Raw genomic sequence first — 14,150 nt, 5'->3', positions numbered from 1 at the left:
TTTGGAGGAAATTGCAAGAAGCTTTGGGTACCAAGCTGCATTTTAACACTGCTTTTCATCCCCAAACGATGGTCAATCTGAGCGGATAATTCAGATACTTGAGGATATGTTGAGATGTTGCATCCTCGAGTTCAGTGGTTCATGGGAACGATATTTACCTTTGATTGAATTCGCTTACAATAATAGTTTTCAATCAATTATTAAGATGGCACCTTACGAGGCTTTGTACGGTCGTAAATGCCGTACACTGTTGTTTTGGACCGAGCTCGGTGAAAGTAAAATTTTCGGAGTTGATTTGATTAAGGATGCTGAACAGAAAGTAAAGGTAATCCGTGAAAGTCTGAAAGCAGCCACAGATCGTCAAAAATCGTATGCGGATTTGAAACGAAAGGACATTGACTATCAGGTGGGAGATAAAGTGTTCCTTAAAGTTTCGCCTTGGAAAAAGGTACTCAGGTTTGGCCGTAAGGGCAAGTTGAGCCCGAGATTCATTGGGCCGTACGAAATCTCCGAATGAGTTGGTCCGGTTGCGTATAGATTGATTTTGCCCCCTGAGCTTGAAAAGATTCACGACGTCTTTCATGTTTCGATGCTTCGACGCTATCAATCTGATCCATCGCACATAATTAGCCCATCAGAGGTTGAAATTCAAGCCGATATGAGTTATGAAGAAGAGCCGATGCATATCCTAGCTCGTGAAGTGAAGGAGTTGCGAAACAAAAGGGTTCCGTTAGTGAAGGTGTTATGGCTCAAACACGGGATCGAGGAAGCTACTTGGGAAACCGAGAGCTCGATGAAAGAACGATACCCAAACCTATTTACCAGTAAGATTTTCGGGGACAAAAATTTCTTAAGTGGGGGAGAGTTGTGACAGCCCAAAATTGACCCTAGTCGGGAAGTGGTTTCGGGACCACAAAACCGAGTCATAAAAATAATTGATTTCCATATTCTATGCTTATTATGTGTGTACATGAGTATGTGGAAGTTTCATTCTCCAATTTTGCCAATTGCATGAGAAATTATTAAATAGGGATTGATATGAGACATGGTGAAAATATGATAGGCTAATTTAAAATGGTCTATTAATGCATGTTGTGAAAATGATGGGTTTGCATGTCAAATTACCCAAAATTTGAGCTAGTGGTTGGCCATGCTATGGGTGGAAACATGTTGGGAACATGTTGGCCTAGTGAGGTATGTAGGAAAAAAATAAAATAAGGGGCATGGGCATAAAATAATGAAAAGGAGTATGATGAATACAAAAAAAAAGTGTGTAGTTGTTTCCCCCCCCGATTGCCGTGAGCTAAAGAAAAGAAAGGATAAAATTTTTGTTCATCCTTTCTCATCTTCATTTAGCCGAAACTAGAAAGAAAAAAACAAAGAAAAAAAATGCTCATCCTTTGGTTCATCCTTGGCCAAAAATTTTAAGGAGGAAGGAAGAAGAAAGGTTGAAGAGGTTCGGCCATGCATGTAGCTAGGCTAAGGTATGTTTGATGATGTTCCATGAGATGCATGCATGTTTTAGTTGTTAGCTTGAGTTCTACCTAGCCCATGGTCTAAATCTTGCTATGTGATGGAAATGACACTCGGCCATGGATGCATCATTCTTGGTTGATGTTTGATGTTGTGGTGATGAGGCATGAGGATGAGTTAAGATTCGGCCTAGGTGGAGTTTGTGTTAATGCCATTGCATGCTAAATATGAAGCTTGTTAATGATGCATGTGATGGTGGCTTGATGATTCTTGAACCTCCTTTTTAGCATTTTTGAGTGAGCACATATGTGCATTGGTTGCTAAATGGAGAAGAATCGGCTAGCAAGTTGTGTGCTAAGGCCGAATATAACTTTTGCATGTTAATGAGCAATGCATGTGTTAAATTGATGGAAAGGGAGAGGATGCTTTACTAGTGTGTATATGTGTGTATTAGCCAAGTTTTGAACTTGAAACAAAAGGGTGTTTAGTCAATACAAGTGACCATACTTGTAGAATGTATTAAGTGTTGAAATCGGCCCCAAAATAGACATGCATATTCGGCCAAGGGGGAAAAATTAGCTAAAATGTTGAGTTTGATTCATGATTCCGTACATATGTGACTTTAATGTCTAATGTATAAATATGGGCTAAGTGCCTTGTGTTCCTCTTTTCGATGCTCAAATGATTAAATCAATTTATTTGTTTAATTAAGCTCAAGAGCAAAGGGGAACTAAATCCAATAAAGGGAAGGAAAAAGTGGTCGAATAGCTATCGGAATCGTTCGACAACACCCGAGGTAAGTTCTTGAGTAAGAGAGCTTAAATTATGATGTGATTAGATCATGTTTTAAGCAAATTAAAATCATGCTCTTTGTGTGGCTATTGAGCCGAATTTGCAAGAATGATAAATGTCTTGTGTTTGAGTTTTGCTAATGAAAATGAAATACGAATGGGCCATGATTTATTGTTAAATGTGCATGGTTATTTGAATGATGTCCGGGCTAAGTCCCGAAGGCTTGTGCTAAGTGACAATATCCAGACTAAGATCCGAAGGCATTTGTGCGAGATACTAATTCCGGGCTAAGCCCGAAGGCGTTTGTGCGAGATACTAATTCCGGGCTAAGCCCGAAGGCATTTGTGCGAGATACTAATTCCGGGCTAAGCCCGAAGGCATTTGTGCGAGTTACTAAATCCGGGTTAAGTCCCGAAGGCATTTGTGCGAATTACTATAACCGGGCTATGTCCCGAAGGCATTTGAACGAGGAGCTATATCCGGTTAAATTCCGAAGGTACGTGATTTGGGAATGAATGAACTTGCTATAAAATTCCAGTTAATACTCTCGAAACATCCCAACATTGAGGTATGTTTCGTATGTGCTTGAATTTAGTTGAGCCCTTACAAATAAGTATTCGCTCAGTTGATAAACGAGCTACCGGCCTTTGGCTGAGTTGATCTTTTGTGTATGTACATAAGGGTTGATAATGTGAAGCAAGTACAATATCGTAAATTTGTGCATATGAAATTATCCGTTTAGCTATATGAATGCTATACTTTTGTTGTGCTGGAATTCCTTGCTCAAAACTTACTAAGCATAAATTGCTTACTCCATTTCATTGCTCCTCTGTTTTATAGATTTGGTTCTCCAGCTATCGGACTCGGGATCTTGAAGTCAAAGTCGCCCACACTATCACAGCCCCCCCTTTTGGTACAATTTTGGTTGAACTTCGAAATGGCATGTATAGGACTACCCGTTTGTTGTGGGTCGTGGACCCTTTGGACTTGTATAAATTTTGGATAGCCATGCGAAAATGGCTTATATGTGTTTGAGTATAATGTTATAATCATTTGGTGTGGATATGCTTGACAAGGATTGGCCACGGGGATGGTTAATCACTTTCATAAATTGTGCTATTTATGCAAAAAGGGCTAGTTGAATCATGGAAACCATGAAATAGGTAAAGTCTACCTTAAAGGCAGATGCTGACAGCAGCAGTGATGTAGATTTGGAAAATCACTAAAAATAGTAGGAATGGAATTAAATAGTGAATAAATTATGTAAACAAACCTTGATGAATCTACTTTCATAGGAAAGTAACGAAACAATCATACGGACAGTATGTTAAGAGATATTCAGGTTCTCGTGAGACAGGGCCAGAACGGTTTCTGGATTCCCTGTTCCGACTTTGGAAATTCATTATAAATTAACCAGAGATAATTAGAAGTCATACCATATATGTATAGATTCGTCTCTGAGTCTAGTTTCTATAGAAACAAACGGAATCAGTATTGAAGCCCTGTACAAGGAGATATCTAAGTCGTAATGCGCAAAGGTCAGGGTAGTCGATCCCTGTAGCATGGGAGACTTTGACTAATAAACTGTACTAATTGGCCCGACTAAAAATGCTAGAAAAAAATATGTAGATGGGAATATGAGTCTAGTTTCAGGGAAAAATCACGAAACTGATTTTTGAGTTGTGAAACTCAAGATATGATTTTTAAAGCAACTAGTACGCAGATTGGCAGTGTCTGGGAAATATTTTTTATAAGGGGTTTAAAGTCTGTTAACACCTCGTGTTCGACTCCGGTGTCGGTCTCGGGTTCGGGGTGTTACATATTATATGTGAAAGAGCATGTGTGAAAGTATCGTGTCTTAATTTTGTCATTTGAATGTGGAATTAATTAAAAAGGACTTATGTGAGATATTTTGAAAATGTGATAGGTTGAAGTGTAGTAGCCAAATATTGCATGGCTTAAAATATGGGGATTTGCATGTCAAATTCCCCATTTTTAAGTAAGTGGCCGACCAAGATGATGGTTGAATAGCCATATATACATTATATATTAATATTATAATAGTTAATGGCTTAAATTATGAAATAAAAGAAAATTAAATAAAATAAGAAAAGATGGTAAAAAGGAAAAACAAAAATGTTTTGTTCATCTTCTTCCTTAGCTTAACCGAATCTTAAATAAAGAAAAGGGAGATGTCACCTTTAAGCTTGAATTAAGGTAAGTAATTCATGTTAGTTCTTGAAATTTTAGCATATTTTAAGCTAGTTACTAAGTCCATTACTTAGTCCATGTCAAAATTTTGAATTGTGTGGTGATATGAGTAATCGGCCATGGAAGAATTTGAGCAAAATGGTTGTTGTCTTTATGTTTTAATGAGTAATTGTGGATGGGTGAAGTTTGAGCTAGTTAAATGTTCATATAGGTGGTTTGGATGATAAGAAAAAATCGGCTTGTGTGTATGTGTAGTTGTCGAATGTGAATTTAGATAACATTTGTGTAATATTTGCATTTTAAAATGACGGAATGGGGATTTAAGCTTGATAAAATTTTTGTTAAGAATGAATGAAAGAAATATGTGTATTCGGCTATGGATGATTGGATAATAAATTGGTGTGGATGCTTTGAATATTGAGTATATATTGTTATAAGTTGAATTTAAGGTTTGTTAAATTGTCTTTGTGATTCCCGAATGTGTGTATAGTCAAAGCAAAATTTGTTAAAGTGTTTAGTTAATTGATATTAGGTTAATGGTGTGTGTATAAATTATTTAAAATAAAAACTTTGTATGAGTATTAAAGATTGTATATGAATTCAGCCTTAGGAGAAATTTTAGTATAAAATGCTTGAATGTTAATTAAGTTATTGCTTTAATGACCGAATGTGCCAAAGGATAATGCATGAACTAGTTGATCAATATGTGTTAAGGAAATGTGAATAAATATCTATTTGACAAGCTATATATTCGGCTATAAGGTTAAGATATGTATATGAAGATATGATAAGCCATATGAGTTTTGTGTTTGTGTATGTGAATTAGGAATACAATGAATATTCGGCTATAAAGGCTAAAGGTTAAGTCATAGAAATTTTGGTGATATTCATATTCGGTCATTAGGGTTATATGTAACTTGGCTATGTGGGTTACGTGTTAAGGAAATTTACTTATTTGATATGTGTATTCGGTCATAAAGGTGTACATGAGGAAATGTTAAATTAATCGTATTAAATTGCTTAATGTGATTAAAAATGTGTATGACCATTTTGTATTTGAGCTAAAAGTAGCTATATGACCTATTAAATTTCATGACATATTTAGCCATAAGCTAGCATAATGGGATTTTAATAAGTTAAATTTGTTTGAAATAGCTCAAGAGCATAGAGAACCAAGGTTGAACAAGGGAAAAGGGAAAGTAGTTGAATAGCCGATCCGAGACTGTTCGAAAATATTCGAGGTAAGTTTTAAGTAGTTAAACATAAATAATATTCGATAATAACATGACATATTCTGAGAACTAAGTATTACTTGTAATGTATGTATATGGCCGAATGGAAAATATATTATGGAAGTAAAAATGTGATATGCTTTTATGATTAAATGATAAGTGTTAGATGAATATGAGTGAGATGTTATGTGTAAACTATCAAATGATAAGTGCAAATGATGAAATGTAATAAAAGTGAATAAAATGTAGGATGATATATTCGAATGATGCTAGTACCTAATTTGGTGTGATTGTGTTATGTGAAAATTGTTGATTTGAATATCGTACAGTACTATTCGGGCCTTTGAGCCTAGCAGGCTATGATGTCGGTGAAATACTATTCGGGTCTTTGAGCCTAGCAGGCTATGATGGCGGTGAAATACTATTCAGTCCTTTGAGCCTAGCAGGCTATGATGCCGGTGAGATACTATTCGGGCCTTCGAGCATAGCAGGCTATAATGCCGGTGAAATGATATCGGGCTTTGACCCTAGCAGGCTAAATGCCGGTGATTTGATAAAAGTCTAAGACTTAGATATCTCGTGTTAGAACGGCAAATGAATACATTCAATAAGTTAAGTTGGCCAGGTACGTATTATGTACTTATATGTGGGTTTGAATTGATTTGAATCATAAGTGTATAATGTGATACATATGTGAATAAATGTCATAACTATATCTATTATCATGATACATTTGATCAAAGTATGTGAAAGTATTTGATTTATTTATGTTATATGAATTCATATTAAGTGAAATAAAAATGCTAAATATGCATTATGTGCTTGTGTATATTCGGCCAAATGGCAATATATCTAGAAAATGGCCTCTTGAGGAATTGAATGATCGAAGTATAATTGAGTTTATTTGTTTGAATTGCTTAAAACTTACTAAGCTTATGAAAGCTTACTCTGTTTGTTATGTTTCTCTGTTTTATAGATCGTTGACTCTAGCAACTTGCTCGGGAATCGTCAGCAACTCGTCACACTATCTATCGTTTTGGTACTATTATGTTTTGGATTTAGTATGGCATGTATAAAATAGACTATAGATGAATGATGTTTTGAGATGTTGTTGTATATAAGCCATGCGAATATGGTAACTTTTGAATGTCGGTATAAGTCTGAATTTCGATCTTTGATTTTTGTTTGGCTATGTATATAATTGCTAATGAACTTATGTAAATGTGATTATACAAATGTAGTGTTTTGAATTGGTAGCACTTCATAACCCACTCCGACGACGGATACGGGTTATAGGGGTGTTACATTCCAAGAGAGTGGAATAAAGTCGTTGATTGTATTGTGAAGTTAGATACAGTAAGAAGTACTAATATGTAGATCTTTGAAGACATTCGTGAAGAAATAATTCTTGTTTTTGAGATTAATAGAATAGCAAGCTCTCGATTATGTTAGTTTAATTTAGATAGATGTTTACTTTGAAAAAAAATAGGTTTTATGTTTTAATCATGTGGGAAAAGAATTTGTGAAAAATTAAATAATACTTAAAAATACCATGGATGATTAAAATTTTTAAAATTGGAAGTTTTTGTTATGAATATCTTATTAAGTGGATGTCCATCAAGATCAAGATAAGTTTTGATGTACTTTAAATTCTAATAGTGATTAGTAGTAGATCTCTACTTCATTTATACTTCTTATGCCTATAAATAGAGACTTTGGAGAAGCTTTGTAAATATTTTGATTGATTAATAAAATATGTTTTCTCTTTGATCTCTCATTCTCTTTGTTCTTTACTTTCTGTGTTTTTATTTTATAAAACATTATCAGCATGATTCTCTTTTATTTTATAATACAGTCACTCCAAATCAGCTGCTCAAGTTGTTGTCAGTTTTCTTCTAGAGCTATTGTAATTTCAGACTTCAATTGAGGCTTGCGCATTATGGGTAATCATTAAACCCTTTAACCACTCAGATCTTCATGTATATTTTACTATGATTTATTTATTCCATCAAGTTTATTATAATTGGAGACTAATCATGACAACATGAATAAATAGATTTTTATTTGAAGCCTATGCATGTTTGCAATGGTGATTACGAAATAAAGAATGTTTTGGGATGTTTATAAGTTTTTCCTAGTAAATTTGTGCATTCCCCAAAGTGAACACAAAAGAAAATATAAACCAATCTTATTCCAATATTTGGTAGTACAAAATTAGTCGAAAGCTCCAAAAGAGCTAATATATTAATATCTCGTGCTGGTTAATCTATTGGTTTTAAAAGATATTTATAATGGATCTCATATTGAGATTGTAAATGAGGAAAAGATTATATTTCATATGAATCAAAAGAGGATTGGATTATTAATTTATATTTATTACTCCAAATCTTCTTTTGTCCTCATCCCCGTTAAGGGGTTGAAAGAAAAATATTTGACTGTGAAAGATCTACTTAAATTATGGAATAATTTAAAAGAAAAAATGTGAGCAATTAAATATGGTAATCCTATCTAAAACTTGTTATGGTTGGATGCACCTTAAGTTGCATGTTTTTAAAACTGTGAGTATAACTCTACAGTATTCAAAATAAGTTCTCAATTAAAATTATGTGGAAAATATTACTGATGAGAACTTGTAAGAGAAAAAACTTTAGCATGAAAAGTCATTGGTTATGTACCTGTTCTACACCTAGAAAATAAGATCCACTCACAAAGTTTGCTATTAATGGATTTTGATTGGATTAAAAGTTCACTACTGGAGTTTAAATTGCTTACTTCTTGATAAAATCGTCAAGACTCAATGCAGAAAAAAAGATTTTGGCATATTCCTTAAAGACAATATTGCATATAATTGTTTGGAATTTATATTTATTTTGTTGAGTTAGTGACATTATAGACTTCACATTGATTTAGACATTTTTAGTAGTAAATGTCACAATAATACGTAGATGTGGATACAAAGTAAAATGAATGATAGATTATCAATTTGTCACAATTTATATTGACATTATTAGTACAATTGAAATGCATGTTAAAGTAAACAAGAAGTTTACTGATGCAAATGCAGTTACTACTTGGCGTGACCAGTTAGACAATCCTGGATCATATATGATGTGAAAATTAATTGAGAATTCACATGAACATTCATTAAAGAACTAGAAGATTCTATAATTTAATGAATTCTCATTTGTTGCATGTTCTTAATGAAAATTTCTTATTAGAAACTCACTAGCTAAAGTTGAGATTTAATGTCTTACATTTTTGAAATGAATATGAGCGCATTCATCCACCATGTGGATGGTTTTGATATTATATGATTTTGGTAAATGCATCTACAAAATAATTACATATGTGTTATCAATTTGTAACCTGTTGTTTGCAAGATTGCTTGTTTAAATAATTAATTTCAGATTATGCAATTAAGACAAATCATCTTGCTAATGCTGATAAGTTTTTATCTCTATCTTTTATTGATTGTTGTATATGAGTTTGAATATTTTTTTTTTGTAAAAGCTTATTATTTATGCACATAATGATGCAGAAAAATTATTAATTGAACACATCTGATTAATATCTAAATCATTACTTATGAGAACCAAACATCCTATTTCAACATGAGTTTAGGTTGATTTAAATGTTATATGCATCAAGCCAATAAGTTATAAATACTCCCCATTACAATTGGTTTTTAATCAAGAGCTAAATATTTCTCATATTTGAATTTTTGTATGTGCGTATATGTTCCAATTACTTCACCATAAGGTACAAAGATGAGTGAATCCTCAAATAAAGTTGAGAATATATATTAATTACAAACCTCCTTGTATTAGTAGATGTTTTGAATGTATTGGAGATTCAATTATGACATGATTTGTGATTACTATTTTGATTCGATAGTTTTCTCAACATTAGGGGGAGAGAAATAATAACTTGTAATGAGTTAAGGCAAAGTAATTTGAACCAAAAGTTCAATAAGGATAACTCATTACAAGTTCCAAATATAAAAATTCTCATAAAAGAAAATAATAAATCTAGATGGTCATATAGTGAAGGCGGGTGCTCCAGAAGAGACCCAAGACATAACTAATAAGTAAAACTCCAGAATATCCAAGTACCTGAAACTGAATATTAAAGTAGTGAAAATAAAGAGATCTCAATAAGTTATGTCAATTTGAGAAAATGTGGAACCAATAACAAAAGTGATCAACAATGGTTTTGCATGCAATATTATTGTTGAAATGAAAGAAGAATCTTGAATAAATCTATTGAGAAATATAGATATGGAATAGATTGGTCAAAAAAGAAAGATGTAACTCAAATTCGTGGAGTTTTTAGGCCAGTAGTCAAAATATCTAAAGGTATAAAGCCAGTGAGGGTGAAAATGAAATAGTTTCGAAAAATGGAATAAAAATATGAAGTTTTTCGCTAAGTCCTGACATTTATTATGAAAGGATATAATATTCTTGTGGTGGATGCAATAAACTTTAAATATCTTATTTTGACAATTTATAAAAGATATAATTTGCATCTAATGGTTCTTGTTACAATCTTTTATGAATCATTATATAGTAAAGTTTATATTAAATTCCTTAAAGGATTTAGTATGCTAGAAGCATATTGAAATTCTCGGGTAATTCTTTATTATATGAATTGAAATAATGTGACCATAAGTGATAAATTTGACTAAGCAAATAGTTGTTGAATGAGGATTTTAAAATAATCCAAAACACTATTTGTGTTTTTATAGAAGGACCGTGATTAAAGTTTGTTATGATTATTGTTGAAACTTCTAAAGAGATCATAACATATTTCCCCAAATTTTCCCTCTCTCATGACTTCCAAAAGAATGGTGATATAAATGGTTAGCAAATACATTCAAATAGTCATTTAAAAAACTAGTATTCAAGATTGAATAAAAAAAATATGAGAAAGTATGTAATGTTTTCATAAGGGGAGTAAATATACGCTGTACTCTTTTTCCCTTAATCGAGATTTTGTTTGGTAAGGTTTTTAATTAGATATCATATTATGTGTATTATATGTGTATTCTCTTTTTCCTTCAGTAGGAAATTTTCTTCGCACATAGTTTTTATCTTAATAAGATTTTAACAAGACAGATTATCTACTAATGGACATCCAAGGGAAAGTGTTATGAAAATATTTATTCTTTTACTTCCTAATTTTTTATTTTATAAAATTTTTAAAATTTTTAAAATTAAAAAAAATTAAAATAGAATAAACCACACTAATAATCACTTAACTATTAATAAATTCTTTTATCTAGTTAAAAAATATAAAATAACCACTCAACTATTAATAAATTCTAATTATTTACCAAACGATGACCGACTAATTATAATAGCGTTTAAAATTAACTTAATAACAATAGGTTAAAAAATTTTCAACTAAATTTTATTAAAAATTTAAAAATAAACTACCAAAAACTCAAGATAATAATTAAAAATAAATAAATTACACAATTAACATAATCTATAATTGACACAACTAAATATTATTAAAAAATTAAAAATAAATTACCAAAAACTCAAGATAATAATTAAAAATAAATAAATTACACGATTAACATAATCTATAAATATAAAATTCGAAACTAATTATAATTATGTCAATTGAAAAAAAAATCAAATAATTAAATATCTATTTAGTAGCCATGAAAAAGATAATAAAAAAATGACCAATAGTTAAAATAATTAAATTATAAAAATTATAAATTGAGTCATTACTAGTTTATTATCCTTTAAAATGAAAGTATATTTTATTATATTTCTCAATTCAAAGGAGCATATTATGATTCTAATCTATGGTCTTCAGTTTTCAATGTTTTAAGTGAGACGTCATAACAAGTACCAGAAGTAGAAATAACTATGTAACACAAACGTGTGTATACTGCATTATGGAGCAAAATCAACTAACCCCATTTCCCACTTCTAATTTTATTTATATATATATATAATATTGTTTGTAAGCTACATGCTTCCAACCTTCTCCACTACTTGAGAAATCATATGCTTAGTCTTCATCTTATGAATTGCATCAGCTGGGTTCAGGCTTTTGGGGCAGGCTGCTGCGCAATTTTTTATAGTCCTACATCTATACAATCTTTTGTGATCTTCCGTCAAAGCCTGAAGCCTTTCCTGAGTGAAACCATCCCGGCTGCCAACCAAATTTAATCCCAGCTCAGTACTTAGCAAACACCAAAACAAAGTCAGCCTATTCTTCAGTATTTTCACCTGCAAATTAAAACCCATTACCTGTCCGAGATCCATCGAAAAGCATGAAGCAAAGGCGCCGGACCAAGAAATTCCTCGGGGTTCCACCAGTAAGATGGGCAGGATGTGCTACAGCAAGCACAGAGTATGCACTCGTATAACCCATCTAACTTCTTCCTCTCTGCTGGTGATTGCCTGTATTCTATCCCTTCTTCGGGTGCTCTTTTGGTCTTCAGCCATGGTTCAATTGACCTTTTTCATCACAAATGAAAAAGCATATTTGTAATTAAACTCACTAAATTCTCAATCTACTCCTTTTAAATGGTTATCTATCTGATTACCTGTACTGATGGTAGAAATTGGTGAGGTCCACGACCAGATCTTTGATCACATACATGTGAGGCAAGGGAGTAAGAACAGTGGGCTTGCTTGTGTCCACATCAATGGGCTTGAGGCAGGCCACTGTATTGGTTCCATCAACGTTCATGGCACAAGACCCACATATCCCTTCCCTGCAAGACCTCCTATAGCTCAAGCTTGAATCATCCTCACCTTTTATCTTCTGCAATGCATCCAAAACCTGAAAACAGATACCCAAAGTATGAGAACTAATTGGTTTTTGCTTTGTTTTTTTGCCAGTTATATGTTGGAGGTTGAAAAAGAAAAATTAGTACCATGGGCCCACAGTTGGAAAGATCTACATAGTAAGACTGGAGGAAGGGCTTGTTGTTGGTGGGGTGGTCAGGGTTCCACCTATATATCTTGAACTCCTTGTGAAGCTTCTTCACTCTGTCGTGAATTTACCCACTTCTTTCAACTTACTTCTGCATGTTGCTGAGCAGCTGGGTGGCCTTCAAGCACTGGAAAATTTTGCTTCTGTTTTCGGTCTTTACCTAAAATCCGAGCTACCTTATTGTAGCCGTTGCGCAACAAGCTCTTTGACATCTCTCTTGGTTTCCTTTTTCCCTTTTTCTTTCTGTATAAATTTCTTGAAGCGTAACATTTGCTTATTTAAGGGCTTAGTATTCCTAGAGACACGTAGTTGCATGGCTGAAACGTGTCGAGGCTACATAATTGCGGCACAAACAGCTTTTCAACTAATTAAAGAATATCAAGATGTGGGCTATGATTTTTCTCAAGTACACTAATGGGAGAATTAAATACAAATAAAAATACACATTTAGAATTAGTAAAATCAAAGGTATATTATAAAAATAATCATTCAATTATGTTTAGATTCTTATTTTGGTCGCTCAACTTTAAATTTTTTTAATTTAGACATTAACGTTTGTATTTGTTATTATTCTAATCACTTCTTGTTGAATTGATAACGAATAAACTTTTTCTACCTAGTATAATACATTTAATTCTCAATACTTATAATTTCTATCAGTTCGATCCTCAAACTTCCTAACTAAAGTTTTCAGACTAAATAACTATTTTGTAATTTTTTATATCTAAGTAAAAATGTCAAACCTAATTCCTTTTAAGTATGGAAATTAAGAAATAATTAAGGGGTTAAATTGAAAGAAGTCATAAGCAAGCAGCCTCTATCGAAAATTTAGGAAAACTTAGTGGTTGAATAGGACATGGTTGAGATCAAATTTCGATTCGGTTGGATTAAAATCAGCTGGTTTTTTTAGTAGGAGACAAAATGATTACCAATGGATGGTTTCTATACGGTTAAAAACCATGCGAGAGGGCTATAAATAGTTGAAAAATGAAATCTTAGGCGGATTCCTCTCAATTCTGTTTCATTCTCTCCTCTTCTTCATCTTCCTTGGTAGCTCTGAATAAGAGAGTGTAGCATTCCGAGATAAGGCCTGAAAGTTTGGACTTCGCAAGTAGGGGGTTCGCCAGTTGGTTTGGTAAGCCAATTGATTGGGTGAGCTAGAGTTTGTCAGTTGGTTTGGCGAGCTGGGGTTCACCGGTTTGTTTAGCGAATTGGAGTTCGTCGATTAAGACAACTTACACTTAAATTAGGAAGTTGACTTGCTTTCCAATTAAGATACTATCTGTGCATATAACATTTTCCTAAGTCAAGTAGGGTATACCAAGAGTACTAAAACACCTAGCGCCTATAAATTAAGCCCTTTTCATAGAGAGTTCTCTCATCAATTATTCTTTTTGTTAAGTCTTTGTTCTAAACCAAAGTTCTTAGAAACCAAGGTAAGCATATATTCTGCCAGGGTTAATTGTCCAAGAAGTTAGGTTC

At 32.8% G+C, this 14,150-nt stretch overlaps 1 protein-coding gene across 1 annotated transcript; it reads right to left on the bottom strand.

Moving 5' to 3' along the window:
* Window positions 1-11,456: 11,456 nt before the first annotated feature.
* LOC107920039 (succinate dehydrogenase [ubiquinone] iron-sulfur subunit 3, mitochondrial) lies at window positions 11,457-12,880 on the bottom strand. The gene is made up of 5 exons (XM_016849539.2): window positions 12,845-12,880; window positions 12,610-12,735; window positions 12,277-12,515; window positions 11,978-12,187; window positions 11,457-11,879 (listed from the first exon to the last, which is right to left on the bottom strand). The coding sequence occupies exons 1-5, from the start codon at window positions 12,878-12,880 to the stop codon at window positions 11,693-11,695; spliced, it is 798 nt and encodes a 265-aa protein (XP_016705028.1). The 3' UTR covers window positions 11,457-11,692.
* Between the last annotated feature and the right edge of the window lie 1,270 nt (window positions 12,881-14,150).

Source organism: Gossypium hirsutum, chromosome A12 (genome assembly GCF_007990345.1).
Source record: "Gossypium hirsutum isolate 1008001.06 chromosome A12, Gossypium_hirsutum_v2.1, whole genome shotgun sequence".
Classification (NCBI taxonomy): domain Eukaryota; kingdom Viridiplantae; phylum Streptophyta; class Magnoliopsida; order Malvales; family Malvaceae; genus Gossypium; species Gossypium hirsutum.
Note: the sequence above shows the minus strand (reverse complement) of the source record. Positions and strands in the feature narration are given on the sequence as shown.

Coding starts and splice junctions, on each gene's coding strand:
- LOC107920039 (XM_016849539.2), bottom strand. CDS start 12,880: ATGTCAAAGAGCTTGTTGCGCAACGGCTACAATAAG. Junction 12,516..12,609: donor TTTCCAACTGTGGGCCCATG/GTACTAATTTTT, acceptor ATCTGTTTTCAG/GTTTTGGATGCATTGCAGAA. Junction 12,188..12,276: donor AATTTCTACCATCAGTACAG/GTAATCAGATAG, acceptor GTGATGAAAAAG/GTCAATTGAACCATGGCTGA.